The sequence below is a fragment of the Oncorhynchus nerka genome, linkage group LG3 (assembly GCF_034236695.1).
Source record: "Oncorhynchus nerka isolate Pitt River linkage group LG3, Oner_Uvic_2.0, whole genome shotgun sequence".
NCBI lineage: Eukaryota > Metazoa > Chordata > Actinopteri > Salmoniformes > Salmonidae > Oncorhynchus > Oncorhynchus nerka.
This window is the reverse complement of record NC_088398.1, coordinates 35,098,323-35,122,367: the sequence shown is the minus strand read 5'-3', so window position 1 is coordinate 35,122,367 and position 24,045 is coordinate 35,098,323. Positions and strand designations below refer to the sequence as shown.

The following is a 24,045-nucleotide window of genomic DNA, read 5'->3' as shown; positions in this document are numbered from 1 at the left end:
GAGAAAAAAAATCCAGAAAATCACATTGTAGGATTTTTAAATGAATTTATTTGCACATTTGCACATTATGGTGGAAAATAAGTGTTCGGTCACCTACAAACAAGCAAGATTTCTGGCTCTCACAGACCTCTTCTTTAAGAGGCTCCTCTGTCCTCATTCTCGTTACCTGTATTAATGGCACCTGTTTGAACTTGTTATCAGTATAAAAGACACCTGTCCACAACCTCAAACAGTCACACTCCAAACTCCACTATGACCAAGACCAAAGAGCTGTCAAAGGACACCAGAAACAAAATTGTAGACCTGCACCAGGCTGGGAAGACTGAATCTGCAGTAGCTAAGCAGCTTGGTTTGAAGAAATCAACTGTGGGAAATGGAAGACATACAAGACCACTGATAATCTCCCTCGATCTGGGGCTCCACGCAAGATCTCACCCCGTGGGGTCAAAATGATCACAAGAACGTTGAGCAAAAATCCCAGAATCACACGGGGGGACCTAGTGAATGACCTGCAGAGAGCTGGGACCAAAGTAACAAAGCCTACCAGCAGTAACACACTATGCCTCCAGGGACTCAAATCCTGCAGTGCCAGATAGAACTTTTTGGTCAAAACTCAACTCGTCGTGTTTGGAGGACAAAGAATGCTGAGTTGCATCCAATGAACACCATACCTACTGTGAAGCATGGGGGTGGAAACATCATGAGATATCCCTAAAATCATGAGATATCCCTAAAATTGGTGTTCTCACGGAAATGTCTGTAATGTCCAGTGGTGAAAAGTACTTCAATACCTTTACCTACTACTTAGTCGTTTTTTGGGGTATATGTACTTTACGATTTTTTTATTTATTTTTACTTCAGAACATTCCTAAATAAAGTAATGTACTTTTTACTCCTTACATTTTCCCTGACACCCAAATGTACACGTTACATTTTGAATGCTTAGCAGGACAGGAAAATGGTCCAGAACATCCCTGCTCATCCCTACTGCCTCTTATTTGGCGGACTCACTAAACACAAATGCTTAATTTGTAAATTATGTCAGTGTTGGAGTGTGCCCCTGACACTCCATGAATTTAAAAAAATAAAGTCATACCATCGGGTTTACCTAATATAAGGAATTTGAAATGATCTGTACTTTTACTTTCACTTTTGATACTAAAGTATATTTATATTCAAATACTTTTAGACTTTTACTCAAGTAGTATTTTACTGGGTGACCTTCTCTTTTACTTGAGTCATTTTCTGTTAAGGTATCTTATACTTGAGTATAAGTAGACGATGGGGTACTTTTTCCACCACTGGTAGCGTCTGAAACTATTATGACCACTCTGGAAAGGTGAGACTCGAACACAATGGTGTACGACCCTCACGAGTGACACCCAACTTGTCTGTAGGTAATCTGTACTTTTTTTTGAATAAATGGAAGTACGAAGGGAGTTGTGCCTACACAAAATAGGGTTAAATATGTATAATTAAAAAAAACATGTATTTCCTGAGCTTTCTTATATCTCCTAGATATAGGACAAGCATGTCATCCTTGTTTCTTATGATTTATTGTTTTACTATCTTTTTTGCCATTTATGAATGTGTTATTTAATGTGTTTCTCTGGGCTATAGTAGTAAAGGCCAAATTCAATATTTGTGACTCACATCCTGGATTCGGTCTTATGTAGCAAAATTCGAAATGGTGTTTTTTTACATTGGATAAAAGTAGACTCAGAGCTACAAAATGGTATACAGTGGATTTTTGAGGAACAATGGGAAAGTAATTCTGCTTTGAAAGTTGATAAACTTGTAAACTCACTTTTGAGAAAAGGGCCTTTGATTTTTTTTGGTACCTACTAGAGAGCTCTCCTTTGTCTTCGCCCATTTTGCGTTGTTCACACCCTTTTAAGCCAGCCCCGCCCATCTCTTTCAGGATTCACATAAGAAGTCATGTGCTAAACAGTGACTAGAGCAGTAAATATTAAGACTAAAAGTAGTAGTAGCCTACAGTAAGGAAACATTCCAGGTAAACAAAGTGATCACATAAAAAATATTAGATGATGCTTACCCAGACACACGAAATTGATGGGGACATGCAATAAACCCCCAGCCACATCCAGTGGTAGAAAAAGTACAACATTTTCATACTTGAGTAAATGTGAAATACCTTAATAGAAAATGGCAAAAGTAAAAGTCACACAGTAACATTCTACTTGAGTTAGTCTAACAGTATTTGGCTTTAAAAATACTTAAGTACATTTTTGCAATTCCATTTACTTTTTATACTTAAGTATCAAAAGAAAAAGTGTAAATAATTTAACATTCCTTCTGTTAAACCAGACAGCCCAAATTTGTATTTTTATTGACAGATACCCAGGGGCACATTACAACACGCAAACATAAATGACAAACAAAGCATTTGTGTTTAGTGAGTCTACCAAATTAAATGCAGTAGCGGTGACCAGGAATATTCTCTTGATAAGTGTTTGAATTGGACAATTTTCCTGTCAAACTGTTACAAGTACTTTTGCGTGTCAGAGAAAATGTCTGGAGTGAAATGAACAATATTTTCTTTCGGATTGAAGTGAAGTAAAAGTTGCCAGAAATATAAATAGTAAAATAATGTACAGATACCCCCCAAAATACTGAAGTATTATGAGAGAATAATTGCAAGATTATTTTATAATATTGTAATTGCATCAAATGGTTGTTTTATGCAACAGAATAAGGGGTTGTTAGAACACGCATCTGTGTGTGTTCCACTGAAAATGGGCCTCTGGGAGATTTAACACTGACAGTGGATTTACGATAAACCTAACAAGACCGCAATCCATAGCATGATTAGTGTCTGTGTGCCCGAATGGAAGGTACCAGGGAGAGATGCCTCGGGGGCAGACCCTGGTTTCTACACAATGATATGTTTTTATAGCAGATAATGTCTGCTGTGAATTATAAGCATTTTTCACACAAATCTTAACCTTGTGACCCATTCCAAGCATCTGTTTGTCATGTAGACCGAAGGGGGTGTCTTAGCTATAAAAGGCCATGGTATCTTTTGTCATTGTGCTCTCGACGAATCGTGGGGATGGGGGGGTCGTTGAAGAGCTCCATTACTGCAATAATTAAATCATGTTTGATTGTCTTGAAGAAATCTAAGAGTCTCCTTTTGATTACAATAATTCCATAACAGTAGTACTTTAAAGTATTTTTACTGAAGGATTTTACACCACTGCCCAAATGCCTTCACACCAGTTCATTAGCATACTTTATATACTGTTGCACACACACTTATCACATAGTATTCCATACATAAGTAAAGGCCATCCAACCGGAGTTGAAACCTAAGTGAGGTGCACATGTACAGCACATAAACAGATGCATTCGCAATATATTTATGTTTTGGACACTTGATATGGTCACATGTTGTGGTTTGTCACAAAATCATGTTATGACCACACATATCAATATTCATTTTATATATAAACATTTTGCTAACCAGAATAGAAAGAGGAGTGGGAGGCCCCAGGGCACAACTGAGCAAGAGGACAAGTACATTAGTGTCTAGTTTGAGAAACAGAAGCCTCACAATTCCTCAACTGGCAGCTTCATTAAATAGTACCTGCAACACACCAGTCTCCACATCAACAGTGAAGAGGTGACTCCGGGATGCTGGCCTTCTAGGCAGAGCTGCAAAGAAAAAGCCATATCTCAGACTGGCCAATAAAAAGTAAAATATTAAGATGGGCAAAAGAACACATACACTGGACAGAGGAACTCTGTTTATGTCTGTTGTTGAATCTTGTTATTTTCATACAAATATTTACACATGTTTAGTTTGCTGAAAATAAATGCAGTTTATTTTTTTGCTGAGTTTATACATATATATTTATGTAGTGTGTGTGTGTATATGTATGTGTGTAAATATACAGTGGGGAAAACAACTATTTGATACACTGCCGATTTTACAGGTTTTCCTACTTACAAAGCATGTAGAGGTCTGTAATTTTTATCATAGGTACACTTCAACTGTGAGAGACGGAATCTAAAAGAAAAATCCAGAAAATCACATTGTATGATTTTTAAGTATTAAATTAGCATTTTATTGCATGACGTAAGCATTTGATCACCTACCAACCAGTAAGAATTCCGGCTCTCACAGACAGTTTTTCTTTAAGAAGCCGTCCTGTTCTCCGCTCATTACCTGTATTAACTGCACCTCTTTGAACTCGTTACCTGTATAAAAGACACCTGTCCACACACTCAATCAAACAGACTCCAACCTCTCCACAATGGTCAAGACCAGAGAGCTGTGTAAGGACATCAGGGATGAAATTGTAGACCTGCACAAGGCTGGGATGGGCTACAGGACAATAGGCAAGCAGCTTGGTGAGAATGGAACAACTGTTGGCGCAATTATTAGAAAATGGAAGAAATTCAAAATGACGGTCAATCACCCTCGGTCTGGGGCTCCATGCAAGATCTCACCTCGTGGGGCATCAATGATCATGAGGAAGGTGAGGGATCAGCCCAGAACTACACGGCAGGAACTGGTCAATGACCTGAAGAGATCTGGGACCACAGTCTCAAAGAAAACCATTAGCAACACACTACGCCGTCATGGATTGAAATCCAGCAGCGCACGCAAGGTCCCCCTGCTCAAGCCAGCGCATGTCCAGGCCGTCTGAAGTTTGCCAATGGCCATCTGGATGATCCAGAGGAGGAATGGGAGGAGGTCATGTGGTCTGATGAGACAAAAAATGAGCTTTTTGGTCTGAACTCCACCCGCCGTGTTTGAAGGAAGAAGAAGGATGAGTACAACCCCAAGAACACTATCCCAACCGTGAAGCATGGAGGTGGAAACATCATTTTTTGGGGATGCTTTTCTGCAAAGGGGACAGGAGGACTGCACCGTATTGAGGGGAGGATGGATGGGGCCATGTATCGCGAGATCTTGGCCAACAACCTCCTTCCCTCAGTAAGAGCATTGAAGATGGGTCGTGGCTGGTTCTTCCTGCATGACAATGACCCGAAACACACAGCCAGGGCAACTAAGGAGTGGCCTAGCCAGTCTCCAGACCTGAACCCAATAGAAAATCTTTGGAGGGAGCTGAAAGTCCGTATTGCCCAGCGACAGTCCCGAAACCTGAAGGATCTGGAGGTCTGTATGGAGGAGTGGGCCATAATCCCTGCTGCAGTGTGTGCAAACCTGGTTAAGAACTACAGGAAACGTATGATCTCTGTAATTGCAAACAAAGGTTTCTGTACCAAATATTAAGTTCTGCTTTTCTGATGTATCAAATACTTATGTCATGCAATAAAATGCAAATGAATTACTTAAAAATCTTTTGTTGATTTTTGTTTTAGATTCCGTCTCTCACAGTTGAAGTGTACCTTTGATTAAAAAAAAAAAATTACAGAGCTCTACATGCTTTGTAAGTAGAAAAACCTGCAAAATCGTTCTCCCCACTGTATGTAATCTTAGTAGTTTGAGTACACCTCCAAGATCAAGGTTAGTAGGTATACTAGCATCAACTGTTTTTGTATTTATCAATGTATTCATTTAATTGCTAGGTTCTGTGATATTGAACAAATTAGCCAAGAGCTGAATTCATGCCGCAGTCCGAATAGAGGTATATTCAAGTTCTGCTGGTAAGGTTGACTCTTGTCTGTTGTCACTGACTTGTGTTGTGTCTTACTCCCCAGTTGTTTGAGCTGGGGCCTGATGGTGGAGACCATGAGACAGATGGGGACCTCATGGCTGAGACTGACGTCCTGGCCTACGACTGCGCTGCCAGGGAGAAGTACGCCATGATGTTTGACGAGCCGGTGCTGCTGCAGCTTGGCTGGTGGTATGTGGCCTGGGCCCGGGTGTCTGGGCCCAGCTCAGACTGTGGCTCTCACGGACAGGCCACCATCACCACAGATGACAGGTACCTACTGGGGTCCATAGAAATACAATTACTTGAACAGATATCCCCATTCCTCATTGTACATTGTGAATTATGTGATCCTACTCCTTTTTGCAGTGTGGTCTTTCAGTTCAAGAGTTCCAAGAAGTCAAACAACGGTACCGACGTGAATGCAGGTCAAATACCTCAGCTATTGTACAGGCAAGTCATTTTCCTACACTCCTAATGTTGCCTGATTTGTGACCCGTATATTGATGAACTTCAAGTAACCAACTTTATAATGGGAATGTAATGTGGTTGTTTTACTACTGCAGACTTCCGTCGAACGATGGCAACGCAGCCAAAGGGAAACAGCAGACCAGTGAGCCGGTTCACATCCTCAAACGCTCCTTCGCCCGAACCGTCTCAGTGGTACGTATCATACGCTTGTGTTTCCCCTAGCTAGACTTGGTCCAAGGCAGACCCCAGAATCAGAACACTGGCTTGTATGATAGCAATATTGAAACCAATTTTGTTCATCAGGCACCAAATGGAAGAAATTGATTTAAACAGAGAGGAGGAGCTACCTGGACTGGTCCAATAAGAAACACTTATTTTAGTTTTCTGTTGCAAAATGTTTGGAAAATGTTTCCATTGCATTCCCTATTGAACATCACCCTGGAGTGTAATATAACATTTGTTAGGATGTAAGCTAGTTTCATGAATAGATTGTAAAACTGTAGTAAACAGGTAATAAACATGCAGTAAAGTTGTCCTCCCCTCCTCTCCCTGTAGGAGTGTTTTGAGTCCCTGCTGAGGATCCTCCACTGGAGCTGGACCACCCTGGTGCTGGGGGTGGAGGAGCTGAGAGGCCTGAAAGGCTTCCAGTACACGGCTACCCTGCTGGACCTGGAGCGTCTGCGCTTCGTAGGGACCTGCTGCCTTCGCCTGCTCCGTGTCTATATCTGTGAGATCTTCCCCATCTCTGGTAGGCTCTCTGGTAGGGTTACAGAGATGCATGTGCACTAACGTGTACACATACGTGGGTAGACACGGAAGTATGCATGGACACACACAAAGGCGCATGTACTTTAGACACAGACACACAAACACAACCATTCAGGTGCTCATAGTAGTACACAGGTAACACGCACAGGTAATACGCACACACACACAGGTAACACACCACACACACACACAGGTAGCAAAAATATGGAAATTATAGAAAAGACTAAATCAAGAAGTTGATACCAATGATTTTGCTACATTGAGAGACCTAACATAAGCGTTATAATAAAGGCTTATAGTTATAGCAAGTAATGAAAATACCCGTCAGCTTTAAGTAAAGTTTCTGAATGTAACAGTATCATATTGTCCCTGGTTTAACCCCCAGGCCGCTGTCCTATTCCTGTTCCCCCCTCTTCCTCCTCACCAGCCAGCACCAAGGCGGTGGTGGAGGAGTCCAGCAAGCTGGCGGAGTGCGTGGGCAAGACCCGTAGTTTGCTCAAGAAGATCCTGTCAGAGGGCATGGACAACTGCCTGACCAAGCTGGACAACGACCCCCAGGGCTACCTCTCCCAGCCCCTCACCCTGCTGGAGGCCGTGCTGCAAGAGTGCCACAACACCTTCACCGCCTGCTTCCACTCCTTCTACCCCACGCCTGCGCTGCAGTGGGCCTGCCTCTGCGACTTGCTCAACTGCCTTGACCAGGTAGGTCTAAGAGAGAGGGAGCTCTCTGGACCAAGATTGTGGGTTCAACAGTAAGGTTGTTTGCTCAATTCCCACATGGACTGCATAGACTTACAGATGTGGTCAATTGACTGAAATACAGCGGAATGTTGTGTTTTTTCTTTGATAAAATGGTAGAATGGCTATTTTTAGGCATTTTTTTAGGCAATTTACCACAGGTGAAGTGAATTACATAGTAAATGAGAATGATTGCCCCCTTTGGGACCGCATTTTTATTTATTTTGTCCTTTTTTTGGGGGTACAGTATTCAAATTATTATAATTTCATATAATTGAATATATTTTCCATTCATTATGGTTCACATATACTGCATATTTGTATTGTATGTGTTGGCTGCCACAACAACAAAAAACATACACATACTAAATATTGATCATGTTTATCATATTATAGAGTTTAAGTAATATTAAATACGTTATGTAAAGGAGAAGAAACTAAAATAAGTGGGCCGCCATTCCCCCAACCCCACCCAGCCAACATGTCTCCTCCATCCAACCACCCAGAAGCCATCAGTGAATCCCAAACCACCCCCTTGCTCCTACCAACTCGCTCAGAGGGCCCTCCGTTGTCACGTGTTGCTGACGAAACTCACAAGGGTGACCTCCAGAGAGTGCCGATGGGCTCAATAATCCCATCAACTTCAGGATGATGATGCAATTCATGTTTGACTTTAAATTAAATAAACCGAGCATGAAATTGAGATGAACAAAGCCCCCTGTCATTTTACAAGCTATAAACCTCAGTAACAGTTAAATATTTAATTTGGGAGGTATTTAATCTGTTACATGTCAAGTCTTGAAATCAGACATAAGCAAATGAATGTGACATAATTAGGCACACCTCTTCATTCTTTTGTATGAAGATGCGCAAACTCCAAACATATCGTGTCGGGATAGCACTTCACTCTGAAGCCTGCATGACCAATGTTCCCTCAAATATTTCCCGGCACTGAGCAAATTTCAGGTCTGCTGAGCGCAAACAGGCTGTACCTGTTTTAAGTTAGTTTTAACAATGGCCATGTAGGCTACTGTGGCTATTTGATTATCATAATGTGGAGTGGCCTACCATCAAAAACAATGGAGAAAATGCATAACATTTTAAAGTGGTTGTTCTGTCATTCAGCCTACAGTAGCAGCGAATGTGTGATGTTCAGTGTAGGCCTACATGCCATGGGACTTTTGAAGAAAATAAATGTGCAGGGCTTGGCATTAACCTGTTTATCCACTTGTCCTTCAGACAAGGAGGTGACAAAGTGTTTTTGTTTGATGCAAGAAACCACTTTACCAAAATAAAAACATTATTATTCCCATACCATTATTACAGAGAATCAGAAAAATATGCTACCCTCTGCCGATAGGCTGGAATAAGCTAAGTAACCAATCTCAAAATACAACACTGCCCCTTTAAGACAATATATATATATATTTTTTTTTTTTTTTTTTTTACCTTACTCTGTTCAAAGATGTCTATAAATGTACATGTTTTGTGCTTTTGTAGGAAGCAATCATTCCTCTATTGCTGACTACAAATGCAATCATATCGAGAGGTTCTGATGACGAATTTGATGCGGGCCACCAGCAAAGATCGCTGACAAAACATTATAACGTCATCACGAGTCAAGCAAAAACTGTTCAATTGAGAGGAATATGTTAGTTAATGTAGAGACAAACGATTGTGCATATTTTTTTGTCATAAAGTTAATTTACAAAAATCGCTATTTAGCAAGTTTTGTTTCAGCCATATCCAATACCAGGTGTATCTAACTCATTCATTATAGCATGCAGGGAGCAGGTTTCAAACCCTCAACATTCTAGCCCGAAGTCCAGAACGATATCGACTGCCCAAATGTGTTAAGGGGATGGGGCCGATTCTGTCTAAAAACACTTTCAATTGTAATTTTTAACATGGAAAGGGGAAAAAGTGTTATTAGTTTTTAACAAGAGTAGCAGGGTGGGCTATTAGCTGAACAATAGACTATTCAACCTTTACTAAAGAATTGTCTAATAGCCGAGCTACGTCTGAACCCCCCTTCCCAACTTGCAACAAATCATTTTCAGGACAATCTAGAAAAAGCAGCTGAGATGCGCAATATGTTTCTAAGAAGAGGCTGTTCTCCACAATCTGTGGATAAGGCTCTTAATTTGGCATTGGGGAAAACACGAGATGAACTGCTACAAAAAAGACCCGCTCAAGAACACTGTAATGTTCACAACCATATATACTTTGAACATGCGGAAAGTGGGAGATGCGGTCAAGAAACACTGGCATGTTTTATTTATGAGATAGATAGGTTCATGCCAACTGCCAGCCACAAAAGAAAATTAGACAGAACCATCCAGAGTTTCACCCTCCAGACATTATTTCCTAAAGGTCTTAATGATGAAATGCCCATGTATGTTATGTTGTACATTTGAACATGAATTATGCCCCTATTTCAGATTACTCTGACGTTTTTCATACACTGTACCCAATGATTTATGAAAACTTGCTTGGTAGGTCGATGTCCTGATTGTGGTTTCACAGATGTGTTTAATACGTTTTATGTACACTTTATTTGAATATTTATGAAATGCATATTGTTATATTTGGTAGCACTTATTTATTTTTCCTTTCGATGTGTGGAACGGACATGGGTGTGGCTAGGTCTACATAAGGTTGCTAATTTTAAAAACTCACAAAAGCTCTGACGAAGGCCGTGAGGCCGATGCTTAAAGCTTACTAAAATTCAGTGATACGATCAATAGCAGTGGGTGGGTTCCTTCTTCTTTTTCCTCATCTTATCCGGCTGTTGCCATGCACCTGCAAAAAAGATAGCTCAGATGTGCGAGCGCCTTTTTGAATTTTGGATTTGACTTTAAAAACGAGGGCTTAATTGGAGTATATTTCTTCAGAGCATAGACCTATATAACTTAACTGGCTGAGGTAGGCAATGAGGCTGTACAGCCTAATAGAAGTAGACGTTTTTTTTTTAGTAAGCCTACTTACAATTGCAACTGGTCAAAAATGTTGCATCCGACATAAAACAATAATTTAAAGATAAAAAGTCTGCACGATCAAATTAAAACGAAAGCGCACATTTGTAATTCACAAACTCTAAAAGTAATTGGAAAGGTAGATACAAATTATGTGTGACATTGTGGTTACAATAAAGAATGTAGCCCATCATGCAAATTATTCCTATTAGCAGGACGATACTCTTTTTATAGCCCAGCTACTGTTGTGAAAATCCCTCAACTTGAAATCTATTCAATGCTTAAGTACTCTAGAGTGTTACATTTCTAACTCAAAACAGCATTTCTTAATCAACATCTTTATGCTTTCGTTAATCTTCTTGATCTTGCTTTTTTTCTGTAGCAATTTTGAGCAAATTGTTCAAGGGCCACAGTTGATTTGTCTGTGAAGATGACATTATTGAATGTCTTGCCAGCTTTGATCTGGGCCTGCAGGATGCACATTTCTTTGTTTGTCAGACGAATCATTTGGGTCATAACTACAGAACAGTATTAAACAAGCGAACACACATGGTTAATGTTCTGAGAATAAAAGAAAATATATATATATATAAAACATTTCTTATGAAGCCGTGACGCCCGCAGATTACAGATTGCCTTTGCCGATCGCTCATCATCTTCATTCATCAGTGAGTCAATGGCTTGAATAGTCATTGACTCACTTACGTGTTGAAAAGGAACGAGATGGAGTCACGATCCATGCCAGGCACACCTGTGAGCTCTGGAACTCCACCTCTGACAGGCAGAGTCAACATACAGAACGTGGCAGGTTCGTCAGGTTTTTGGTTCACCCTGACATTTCCATTCCTCTTCTGACAACAGAACTTGACTAACTGCTCACCAGGCACAGCAAGGGTCGCCCGGACCATTATGCTGTTCTGCTATTCAAAGGATGTGTAACCGAAGAGCGATACCACGAGTTGTGAACAGAATACAGCCTTCCCTCTGTGGCTGTCTATTTCAGCATCCATTCGCGCTGCTCTGAGACAGACATGGAGAAACAAAAATGTTCAAATATTCCATGATATTCTTAAGATATGTGTTGACTGAATATAAGAAAGTGATGTCTGTTAAATAATCAAGGTTAATCAAATTACATTTACATTACATTTAAGTCATTTAGCAGACGCTCTTATCCAGAGCGACTTACAAATTGGTGCGTTCACCTTAAGACATCCAGTGGAACTGCCACTTTACAATAGTGCATCTAAATCTTTTAAGGGGGGTGAGAAGGATTACTTTATCCTATCCTAGGTATTCCTGAAAGAGGTGGGGTTTCAGGTGTCTCCGGAAGGTGGTGATTGACTCCGCTGTCCTGGCATCGTGAGGGAGTTTGTTCCACCATTGGGGGGCCAGAGCAGCGAACAGTTTTGACTGGGCTGCGCGGGAACTGTACTTCCTCAGTGGTAGGGAGGCGAGCAGGCCAGAGGTGGATGAACGCAGTGCCCTTGTTTGGGTGTAGGGCCTGATCAGAGCCTGGAGGTACTGAGGTGCCGTTCCCCTCACAGCTCCGTAGGCAAGCACCATGGTCTTGTAGCGGATGCGAGCTTCAACTGGAAGCCAGTGGAGAGAGCGGAGGAGCGGGGTGACGTGAGAGAACTTGGGAAGGTTGAACACCAGACGGGCTGCGGCGTTCTGGATGAGTTGTAGGGGTTTAATGGCACAGGCAGGGAGCCCAGCCAACAGCGAGTTGCAGTAATCCAGACGGGAGATGACAAGTGCCTGGATTAGGACCTGCGCTGCTTCCTGTGTGAGGCAGGGTCGTACTCTGCGGATGTTGTAGAGCATGAACCTACAAGACCGGGCCACCGCCTTGATGTTAGTTGAGAACGACAGGGTGTTGTCCAGGATCACGCCAAGGTTCTTAGCGCTCTGGGAGGAGGACACAATGGAGTTGTCAACCGTGATGGCGAGATCATGGAACGGGCAGTCCTTCCCCGGGAGGAAGAGCAGCTCCGTCTTGCCGAGGTTCAGCTTGAGGTGGTGATCCGTCATCCACACTGATATGTCTGCCAGACATGCAGAGATGCGATTCGCCACCTGGTCATCAGAAGGGGGAAAGGAGAAGATTAATTGTGTGTCGTCTGCATAGCAATGATAGGAGAGACCATGTGAGGTTATGACAAAGCCAAGTGACTTGGTGTATAGCGAGAATAGGAGAGGGCCTAGAACAGAGCCCTAAAATGAAAACTAAATCTTCAAAATATTGTTACTTTTTCAACAAAGTGATTATTAATAATTCATTTAGAATGATATAAAAGCCCCTTAGGATCTGTGAGAATATCTAACGGATAATGCCCCTTAGATATTAATATAGAGTCCTCCAATCCTCTAAATGTAAGGAACATGCCCCTTAGATATTAATATAGTCCTCCAATCCTGTAAATGTAATTATTGGTGGAGAGTCTCATCATAAAAAAAAAAAAATGTTTTTAGCTAAATAGCTAACTGAATCCTGGACATCACTTAGAACAGCGCCATATTTTCCATTCCATCCTAACAGAATCCCAGAGGGTTTTTTGTTTTTCATGGAATAGAAACACCATAATATTAATCAAATGAATTAAGCACCAGTCAAAAGTTTGGACACCTACTCATTTCAGGATTTTTACTTTTTTCTATGTTGTAGAATAATAGTGAAGACATCACAACTGTAGCAGGTGTTGCCCATAATGCACATGTTTCCTATTAGCAGGACAATAGACTTTTATAACCCAGCACTGTTGTGAAAATCCCTCAACTTGCAATGTATTCGGTGCTTAAGTACTCTAAAGTGTTACATTTCTACATCAAAACAGCAGCACAGTATTTCTTCATCAACATCTTTATGTTTTCGTTAATAAAATAAAATAACGAGAAAAGGACATTCAAATGCGTATGTTTATTTTTCACTTAATCTCCATTTGGGAATTGGTTAGACAAGAATTAGAAAATTAGGGTGCAGAAATGTTACGCGCTTAGTGTAACCTTTAACGAGGCAAGTCAGTTATGAACAAATTATTATTTACAAGGACAGCCTACTCCTTCCTCGTAAATAGCCCAGTACTGTACTGCCGACCATCATTTTCCGTTTCAGCAAGTACCAGTCAAAAGTTTGGACACACCTACTCATTCCAGGATTTTTCTAGATTTTTACTATTTTCTACATTGTAGAATAATAGGGAAGACATCACTAGGATGATCAATGAAAACAGGATGCACCTGAGCTCAATTTCGAGTCTCATAGCAAACGGTCTGAGTACTTATGTAAATAAGGTATTTGTTTTGAGTTTTTAATACATTTAAATACCTGTTTTTCACTTTGTCATTCTGGGGTATTGTGTGTAGATTGATGAGGAAATAATTAATTTAATAAATTAAAAGTCTAGGGGTCTGAATACTTTCCGAAGGCACTGTATGCAACATTAACCAATTAAAAACAGTACTGTAGCAATGAGGTTTGTGCAGTAAGGTATAGGCCCAAAACATTATCACCACATATGGGCTTTGCTTGAATAGCTTGCACTGTTGTTTGGGCCATTTAAAAAATATATATATTTCAAAATTTGAGGTAGGCTATATGATCACCCGGTAAAAGATTGTTATACATTTTTGTATTACTTGTGAAGCATAGCTGAGTGAGCATACATTTAAATAATTAGCTTTTTGTTTTTATTTTACTGGGCTGATGATGCCTGCATCCGATGGTCAGTTTCAGCGGAGGGATAGAACAGCAGACTGTGTCAGCCTCTCACCATCCCTCCACTCTCCCTTTCCTCTGCTGACACTGACCAAAAAGGGACACTGTCTTCCAGCTGATGGTGAAACTCGAGTCGCACCGCATTCAGAAACAAAGTAAAATATTCTTTGACATTAACAAAGACCCAAGCCACTAATAATAACAACGCAAGCCTATAGATACACTTAACAACTCATTCATTTCTGCTGCAGTGCTTGTTGTAGCGCTGAGTGGAAATAGGAAGAACCGCTTATAAAAGTGTTGAATACAAAGTGTTGACAGTGCTGAACTCACTCATTAAAACAGCATCTCTTTGCTGTATTCGTTGACAGTCTCTCTCAAGTAATGTTTTTAAATGTTTTCAAATCTCACAGTATCAACTTTCGTTATTGCTGACACGGTCACCTGAACCATCCGATTGGCCAGCGGTAGGCCTATAGTGCACTAGATTTGCTCTCTGGGCCTGCCGGGAAGGTATAGTTTGTATCTTCAGACGCATGAAATGGACAAAGTTAGACGCACAAGTATCATACACCCCAAAAATGCTAACCTCCCCTGTTATTGTCATGGTGATATGATATTTGTACGTCTAACTTTCTCACTCATCATTATTCACGATTCGTTCAGGATTATCCGTAATCATGGCAGCATCCACATTAATGTGGAATTGTTTAGAAGCATTATATTCTTATTTACAATAAAAGTGACTCCAAATGCATTCACATGAATGTAGAAGTGTTTAGAAAAATATATTCTTATTTGCAACAAAAGTGACAGAATACATTATTTACAATTAATTTCTATTGGGCACAAAATAATCTGAAACACAACCAAAACAAAGAGCAAATGCATCCAACAAATGTGTATCATTTCAAATCCAAAGTGCTGGAGTACAGAGCCAAAACATCAGAAAATGTGTCACTTCCCATTACTTTTGGAGCTCACTGTACTAGTACATATATACTGTGTCTTGGTTGCCATTTCAATTGCTCATCTAAGTTTCTGTGTACAAAAATAAGAAAATACATAGCTAATGATAAGTTAAGGTCAAATGCATTCTGGCTCTAGTTATCGCATCTCTTTAGTGAAAGTTTACCACCTCACCCACCCTTCTTTCCCTTCTCCCTTTTACCAGGACATTGCCGAGGCCAATTTCCGCACATCGAGCAGCCGACTGTTAGCGGCGGTGATGTCTGCGCTGTGCAACACATCAGTCAAGCTGACGTCCATCTTGCCCATTGCGTACGACGGCGAAGTGCTGCTGCGCTCGCTGGTCAAACAGGTCAGCACGGAGAACGACTCGGCGCTCGCCCATCGCTTCCCCCTGCTGGTTGCACACATGGAGAAACTCAGCCACGTGAGTAAACAGCAAAGGCAGTGAAATGTTGACACAATGTCTGACCAATGAGGACCCTTATTTAAAAAGAGCTTCCCAGTAGGAGTGCTGATCTGGTTTCAGTTCCCTCAAAAAAGCTACATTTACATCAGCACTCCTACTCCAATAGTTTTTGTGAATATCCCATAACTAGCACAGGGGTTAGCCATATAGCGTAACCTATTTTACTGTTGTAACACTCACCTATTAAAATGTGTTATCATTGAAATGGACATGTAACCTCTGTCTCTTGATTTCCCATGTTGTGCTTATCACGTAGAATTTGATAGATTCAGTGGATTTGTCTTTATTTTAAATTTTTATATTATAATCAGAGAAGACACAGTTGCTGACCTTACTCGATGTTGTTAAACTTTCTCTCTTTTCTCCTCTCCCCCTTTCAGACAGAGGAGAACCTGATGGGGATGACAAGTTTCAGGGAGGTTCTCGAGAAGATGCTGGTGATTGTAGTGCTGCCAGTGAGGAAGAGCCTGAGAAAGGAGGTGGAGCTCTTCTCTCCCCACCTGGTCTCCAACACCTGTGGCCTGCTGGCCAGCATAGTCTCTGAGCTCACAGCCTCTGCACTGGGCTCCGAGGTAAAGAACAGACACGAGCAGGCATGCCGGCACACACCCACAGACCCCCCAATCCTCCTCCAAGACACACACTCTGATGGTTTATGTCTGAAGACAAAAGTCAATGTTTGTGTTGTTTAGGATTTCATTCATTACCAGGTTGTGCCTGTTCAGGACATTGATATTGACAGCCATTAAAAAATATATTCCTGTTAATAGGTTGGCTAGAATTGTAATGGTATCAACCTTGCCAAATTTAGACCTTACTCCAGTCCAAATATAGCGCTCTGTTGGGGTTGAAAAGTCATTCATTTGAGGTATTCGCCATTTACAGTGTGTTCTATTCCTCCCTACCTCAATCTGTATGGTTTCTTAGCTATTCTAATATTCAAGGTTAATAAAATCAAATGTTCTCCAAATATACATAACTTTTAAATGTTATGCTACATGCAGTATATGCATATATATATTTGTTGAAAACTATTCAATCAAAATGGAGGAAGCTAAAACATTACAGAATTACTTTTCTTGTTTACAAGATGCTGAGTCACTTCCCATCCACACGTCTGTCCCTCTGTCCATCCACTTTTCCGTCTGTTTCGCTCTACCCTGCAGCTGCCGGCTGCATTCTCAACACTCAATCTCAATCACTCTGGCACCCTGCAGTTCAACCGTCATGACAACAGCCCCAGCCGCCACAGTTGTTCTAAATCCATTGTTCACGTTGTCAAGGAAACTTCTGTTCTCCCTATAGGGACTTGGGCCTGGTTGCATAAAACATCTTAGTTAATTTTCCCTTAAAGTTTCCTTAACTTTAAGTCAGTTGCACAAAACATGTTAAGGTGAATTCCCCCTTAACTACTTCATTCAGTATGGATATCAATGTAAACAGCATTTGTGGAGGTGATTATTGCTTTCATCTCCCCTGGTTAAAAAAGGAAAACATCAACCAGCTAGCTACTTAGCTAAACAATGGAATATCCACAGCGACAAAGCTAGCTTGCTACTTAGTGAGCTACTCTGTAAGCTAGCTTGAAGTGCTAGAAAGTAATATAAACTATTTGAGAAAAAAGTAACTACATAAAATGTAGTTTATCTTCTGAAGCAATTTGGTTATCCTGTCTTGATTGTAAAAAATATTTAGTTCGATCTCGAAACGTAAATGCAATCTCTTTGACGAGACCTTTATTCAGTGAATCCTATTAAGTATGCCCTTAACTTCTTGCGTCGAGCCAACCCGGATCCGGTATCATGACTACAGCCTCAAGCCCATTACCATAACGCAACGTTAACTATTCATGAAAATCGCAAATGAAATGAAATCAATATGCTAGCTCTCATGCTTAGCCTTTTGTTAACAACACTGTCATCTCAGATTTTCAAAAATATGCTTCTCTACCATAGCAAACTAGCATTTAGCGTTAGCATTTAGCGTTAGCATTAGCAGGCAACATTTTCACAAAAACCAGCAAAAACATTCAATAAATCATTTACCTTTGAAGAACTTCGGATGTTTTCAATGAGGAGACTATCAGTTAGATAGCAAATGTTCAGTTTTTCCTGAAAGATTTTTTTGTGCAGGAGAAATCGGTCCGTTTGGTGCGTCACGTTTGGCTACCAAAAAAATCTAAACGCCGAACTTTTTTCCAAATTAACTCCACAATATCGACTGAAACATGGCAAACGTTGTTTAGAACCAATCCTCAAGGTGTTTTTCACATATCTCTTCAATGATGTATCGTTCCTGGAAGTATGCGTCTCCTTCTGTATCGCATGGTAAAATAATTGCCACTGGGAATTACGCACCAACTTAGACAAAGGACACCGGACGGCCCCCTGGCAAATGTAGTCTCTTATGGCCAATCTTCCAATGATATGCCTACAAATACGTCACAATGCTGCAGACATCTTGGACGAACGGCAGAGCTCGTTCACAGCATATTCACAGCCATATAAGGAGACCAGAGTAAAACAGAGCGTCAAAAATCCTGCTCATTTCCTGTTTGAAGTTTCATCTTGATTTCGCCTGTAAGATCAGTTCTGGGGCACTCACAGATAATATCTTTGCAGTTTTGAAAACGTCAGTGTTTTCTTTCCAAAGCTGGCAATTATATGCATAGTCGAGCATCTTTTCGTGACAAAATATTGCGCTTAAAACGGGCACGTTTTTTAATCCAATAATGACATAGCGCCCCCATAGGTTGAAGAGGTTAAATAAGGGAATATTTGAGGGGCTCTATGCAACACCCTTAAACAATTACCTTAGGTAAGGGAAAATTATTTAAAAATAATTAAATATATATATTATTTTTCTTTGCTATATAAACGGTTATTACGGTGACCGCAGTAATTTGGCTGACCAATAAGTCTTCCAAAGTTTCATAACTGCCACAGCCCTACCTTGTTGTTTTTGTTTCTGAATGTTTCTGTGTTGGCCGACGACATGGTCAGCGAGGTTGCTTCATACATTTTCTTGTACAATATCAATGGAATGCCCCTGCTGATGTTTATTCATCTCAATACTACCACCTGGTAGACTTATGTAGCGATCTAATGAATAACACAAAGTTGGCAGATTTAAGTCTTAATGGCATCATTTGCTGGTTGTTAACATGTTTTTAGAACCAATTGGTCTCTGTTACAACCAGGTAAAGACCTATTTTTCATGACAAGGTCAAGATGTCATGGGAAAGAGTATATATGTGGTTATTGTCAGATTAGATCCAGATAAATACATATATTTCTGGCTGCTAAAATGATGTTAACAAAACACCCTTATACAACCACTACATGATCTAACCATGAGGATATAAAAACGATATAAAATACATAATCACTTGTCCCTTCGTCTCACCCAGGTGGACGGTCTAAACTCGCTTCACTCTGTGAAGTCCACTCCCAATCGCTTCACCAAGATGAGCCAGGGCCGCAGCTGGAACACGGGCAACGGCTCTCCAGATGCCATCTGTCTGACGGTGGACAAGCCCGGCGTGGTGCTGGTGGGCTTCTGTGTCTATGGTGGCGGGGGCATCCATGAGTATGAGTTGGAGGTGCTCGCTGATGACGTAAGAGTTTTTTATATATCAAATCAAATTTCAAATCAAATGTATTTATATAGCCCTTCTTACATCAGCTGATATATCAAATTGCTGTACAGAAACCCAGCCTAAAACCCCAAACGGCAAGCATTGCAGATGTAGGGGAGGAGGGATATTCAATGCCTGCTTTTTAATTTGTTTTACCCATCTACCAATAGGTTCCCTTCTTTGCGTGACATTGGAAAATCACCCTGGTCTTTGTGGTCAAATCTGTGTTTGAAATGAACTGCTCGACTGAGGGACCTTACAGATAATTGTTTGTGTGGGTTACAGAGATGTGGTAGTTATTCAAAAATCATGTTAAACACTATTGCACACAGTGAGTCCATGAAACATGTTATTTTCTGCGGGAGCCATCATGTGACCACTTGCTCAATGTGGTCCCTTACGGCTATTCTTCAACATAAATGTGTAAAAAGACGTCACAATGCTGTAGACACCTTGGGGAATACGTAGAAAGCGTAAGCTCATTCGTAGCGCATTCACAGCCATATAAGGAGTCATTGGCATGCAGGGCTTTCAAAATATGGGGCACTCCCTGGTTGGATGTTTATCTGGGTTTTGCCTGTAACCTCAGTTCTGTTGCACTCACAGACAATATCTTGGCAGTTTTGGAAACGTCAGAGTGTTTTCTATCCAAAGCTGTCAATTATATGCATAGTCGAGCATCTTGTCGTGACAAAATATCCCGTTTAAAACGGGAACGTTTTTTATCCAAAAATGAAAATACTGCCCCCTAGTTACAAAAGGTTTAAGCTACCCCAGGAGTTCTTCTTTCTTACCACGTCTCTCCTTTCTCTCTTCTTCCCCTCCAGGCCCAGACAGAGCACCCCGGGGACTCGGCCCACACCCATAGGTGGACGTCTCTGGAGCTGGTCAAGGGAACCTACAGCACCGATGACTCCCCCAGCGACATTGCCGAGATACGCCTCGACAAGGCCGTGCCACTCAAGGTACACAGGACTAAAATGATGTGCCCTATACATACATATCTATTCATCTATCTAACCATATGTATGCCAGGGTTTCCATTAGGATAATGTGGCTCCGGACAACGTGACGGGAAGATTTTAATTCACCGGCCATTTGAGAATTTGACCGGATCCATATGCATTTGGTGCATAAACCATTAGGGTGGTCACCCATGGTAATGGTGCTCAGAATGACAGAAATCACATTTAGTGTATGGTATTGCATCTTAACAGATCTTGCAACTCTGAAAGAAGCAGCCAATAAAACAATTTTCAAACATTTGACAAAATGTATTTTGCGGTTAAACAGCATTCTAAACAGCGCACCGGGGAAAACACCATACATTTAAAAATTAAAAAAATTAATACAATGTTATTTGTGACATACACGTGTTTAGCAGATGTCATCGCGGGTGTAGCGAAATGCTTGTGTTTCTAGCTCCGACAGTGATATCTAACAAGAAATATCTAAGAATTACACAACAAATACCCAATACACACAAATCTAGTAAAGGAATGGAACTAAGAATATATAAATATATGGACGAGCAATGTCAGAGCGGTGTAGAATAGTATAGAATACAGTATATACATATGAGATGAGTAATGCAAGACATGCAAACATCATTAAAGTGACTGGTGTTCCATTTATTAAAGTGGCCAGTGATTTATTAAAGTGGCCAGTGAGCCTCCTGAGGTTGAAGAGACGCTGTTGTGCCGCCTTCACCACACTGTCTGTGGGTGGACCATTTCAGTTTGTCAGTGATGTATGTGTACAGTGAGGAACTTGAAGCTTTCTACATTCTCCGCTGCGGTCCGGTCGATGTGGAGAGGGGGGTGCTCCCTCTGCTGTTTCCTGAAGTCCACGATCATCTCCTTTGTTTTGTTGACGTTGAGTGAGGGGTTATTTTCCTGGCACCACACTCCCAGAGCCCTCACCACCTGCCTGTAGGTTGTCTCGTCATTGTTGGTATTCAAGCTGTTGTCGTCTGCAAACTTGATGATTGAGTTGGAGGCGTGCATGGCCACACAGTCATGGGTGAACAGGGAGTACAGGAGGGGGCTGAGCATGCACCCCTGTGGTGCCACAGTGTTGAGAATCAGCGAAGGGGAGATTTTGTTTCCTACCTTCACCTCCTGGGGGTAGCCCGTCAGGAAGTCCAGGACCCAGTTGCACAGGGCGGAGTTCAGACACAGGTCCTCAAGCTTAATGATGAGCTTGGAGGATACTATGGTGTTGAATGCTGAGCAATTGTCAGCATTCTTACATATGTATTCCTCTTGTCCAGATGGGGTAGTCCAGACCTGATAGAGGTTCGATATGTGACAGAGATGAGAAACTTATCTCAAGATGACACAACTAGAATGGGATGCTAATATGACTAGGATTGTGCCTTTGGCTTCTGGACAAGGAAATAAAGTTAATATGGAAACTAATAGAGCAGGAGAGAAATCGATGATAAGTGCTGTGCTTGTTGAATGTCCTTCCCTATAAGTATGCTGATTGTCTGTTGTCAATTTGTTTACTGTAAAATAGCACTGTATCTGGTCGAACCCCTTACTAGTGGCTTTGCCAGCTTTCAGTGGGCACCCACATGTTTGCCTTCGGAACCCCTTTCTGTTTTGTTTTTGGTTGTCAAAATGATTTTCTTTGTTAGTTCCATTTCTTGTGAGTGAGTTGGTCTTGTGGGAATGTAACACTACCTATATATTTTGTAAGTGGGGACTATTGGACTTTACATTGAGTAGGCTAAATATGGTAGGCTGCTAGCGTTGTGATGACTGGTCTAATAAGGCCTGAGAGTTGATTAGTCCGGTTCATGCAGCTATTTGTATGTTCATATTTTGTTTCTTTGCATTAGTGCGGCTTGAACATTTTATAATAATGGTCCATGGTGCCTGTCATTACTATTCTCAGGAAACAGGAAAGCTCTTGGTTGGGAAGTCCCGGGATACCGGTCACTGGAATTAAACCCTAGCATCTATCTATCCATCCTTCTTTTGGGTTTTTTATACCACGACTCAATGTCACTCATGATATGAAAACCACATATGTTGCACAATCGTGTTTGTCCTCCTGTCTCTCTTGTCCTCATCTGACTGACTTTTGTATACATTCTACAGGAGGGTGTGAAATACGCTGTCCGCCTGCGTAACTATGGTAGCCGAACAGCCAATGGGGACGGAGGGATGACCACGGTTCAGTGTTCTGACGGCATGGCCTTCACCTTCAGCACCTGTAGCCTGAGCAGCAACGGGACCAACCAGACCAGAGGACAGATACCACAGATACTGTACTACAGGTACACAGACACACACACACTTTCATTACATGAGTGACATATCCAGGTTGCTACACTCCCATAAGATGTCATTTAAAGTTAAGTTGAGATTAATGTCCTTCCCAATGCTAACAACCATTGCTAGGGCTAACATGGGCGTGTGTGTCTTTGCCCATAGGAGTGAGTATGACGGGGATCTGCAGTCCCAGCTGCTGAGCAAAGCCAATGAAGAGGACAAGAACTGCAGCAGGGCTCTCTCAGTGGTCAGTGCAGTGGTCAGAGCTGCCAAAGATCTACTTCACAGGGCGTTCGCTGTGGATGGTAAGAACTGGGAGCTCTCTGAATGAGGCAAAACCTGTCAACGTTATTTTCATAATAAGTGACTTAAGACGGGACAATCAGGTTGTCCAACAATTGGAAAAAATATTATTGCAAATGTAGGTTAAACAACCAATGAGTCTATTTTCAGAGGGACCATATTACAAATACGAATGTCCTTGAAACAGTCTTGATATTTTCGTCAAAAGAGAGATCAGGGTCCAGAGTAACGCAGAGGTCCTTCACAATTTTAATTGAGACATTTAAGTCATTTAGCAGCGGTGGCCCGTTCCTGTAGGTTCATGCTCTACAACATCCGCAGAGTACGACCCTGCCTCACACAGGAAGCGGCGCAGGTCCTAATCCAGGCACTTGTCATCTCCCGTCTGGATTACTGCAACTCGCTGTTGGCTGGGCTCCCTGCCTGTGCCATTAAACCCCTACAACTCATCCAGAACGCCGCAGCCCGTCTGGTGTTCAACCTTCCCAAGTTCTCTCACGTCACCCCGCTCCTCCGCTCTCTCCACTGGCTTCCAGTTGAAGCTCGCATCCGCTACAAGACCATGGTGCTTGCCTACGGAGCTGTGAGGGGAACGGCACCTCAGTACCTCCAGGCTCTGATCAGGCCCTACACCCAAACAAGGGCACTGCGTTCATCCACCTCTGGCCTGCTCGCCTCCCTACCACTGAGGAAGTACAGTTCCCGCTCAGCCCAGTCAAAACTGTTCGCTGCTCTGGCCCCCCAATGGTGGAACAAACTCCCTCACGACGCCAGGACAGCGGAGTCAATCACCACCTTCCGGAGACACCTGAAACCCCACCTCTTTAAGGAATACCTAGGATAGGATAAAGTAATCCCTCTCACCCCCCTTTAAAAGATTTAGATGCACTACTGTTCCACTGGATGTCATAAGGTGAATGCACCAATTTGTAAGTCGCTCTGCTAAATGACTTAAATGTTAATTGAGACGACTGTACAACCATCAAGATTCATTGTCAGATTCAACAGATCTCTTTGTTTCTTGGGACCTAGAACAAGCATCTCTGTTTTGTCCGAGTTTAAAAGTAGAAA

The 24,045-nt window shown here is 41.6% G+C and overlaps 1 protein-coding gene across 1 annotated transcript in view; it reads left to right on the top strand.

Annotated features, from left to right (window-relative positions):
- Nucleotides 1-24,045, top strand: part of LOC115107163 (E3 ubiquitin-protein ligase MYCBP2) — a 310,312-nt gene that overhangs the window by 151,989 nt on the left and 134,278 nt on the right. Inside the window, 11 exon segments of the mRNA XM_029630721.2 lie at nucleotides 5,692-5,918; nucleotides 6,015-6,098; nucleotides 6,212-6,308; nucleotides 6,672-6,864; nucleotides 7,312-7,586; nucleotides 15,490-15,711; nucleotides 16,134-16,325; nucleotides 19,163-19,369; nucleotides 20,218-20,355; nucleotides 22,498-22,676; nucleotides 22,834-22,976. Coding sequence (XP_029486581.2) covers nucleotides 5,692-5,918; nucleotides 6,015-6,098; nucleotides 6,212-6,308; nucleotides 6,672-6,864; nucleotides 7,312-7,586; nucleotides 15,490-15,711; nucleotides 16,134-16,325; nucleotides 19,163-19,369; nucleotides 20,218-20,355; nucleotides 22,498-22,676; nucleotides 22,834-22,976 — 1,957 coding nt within the window.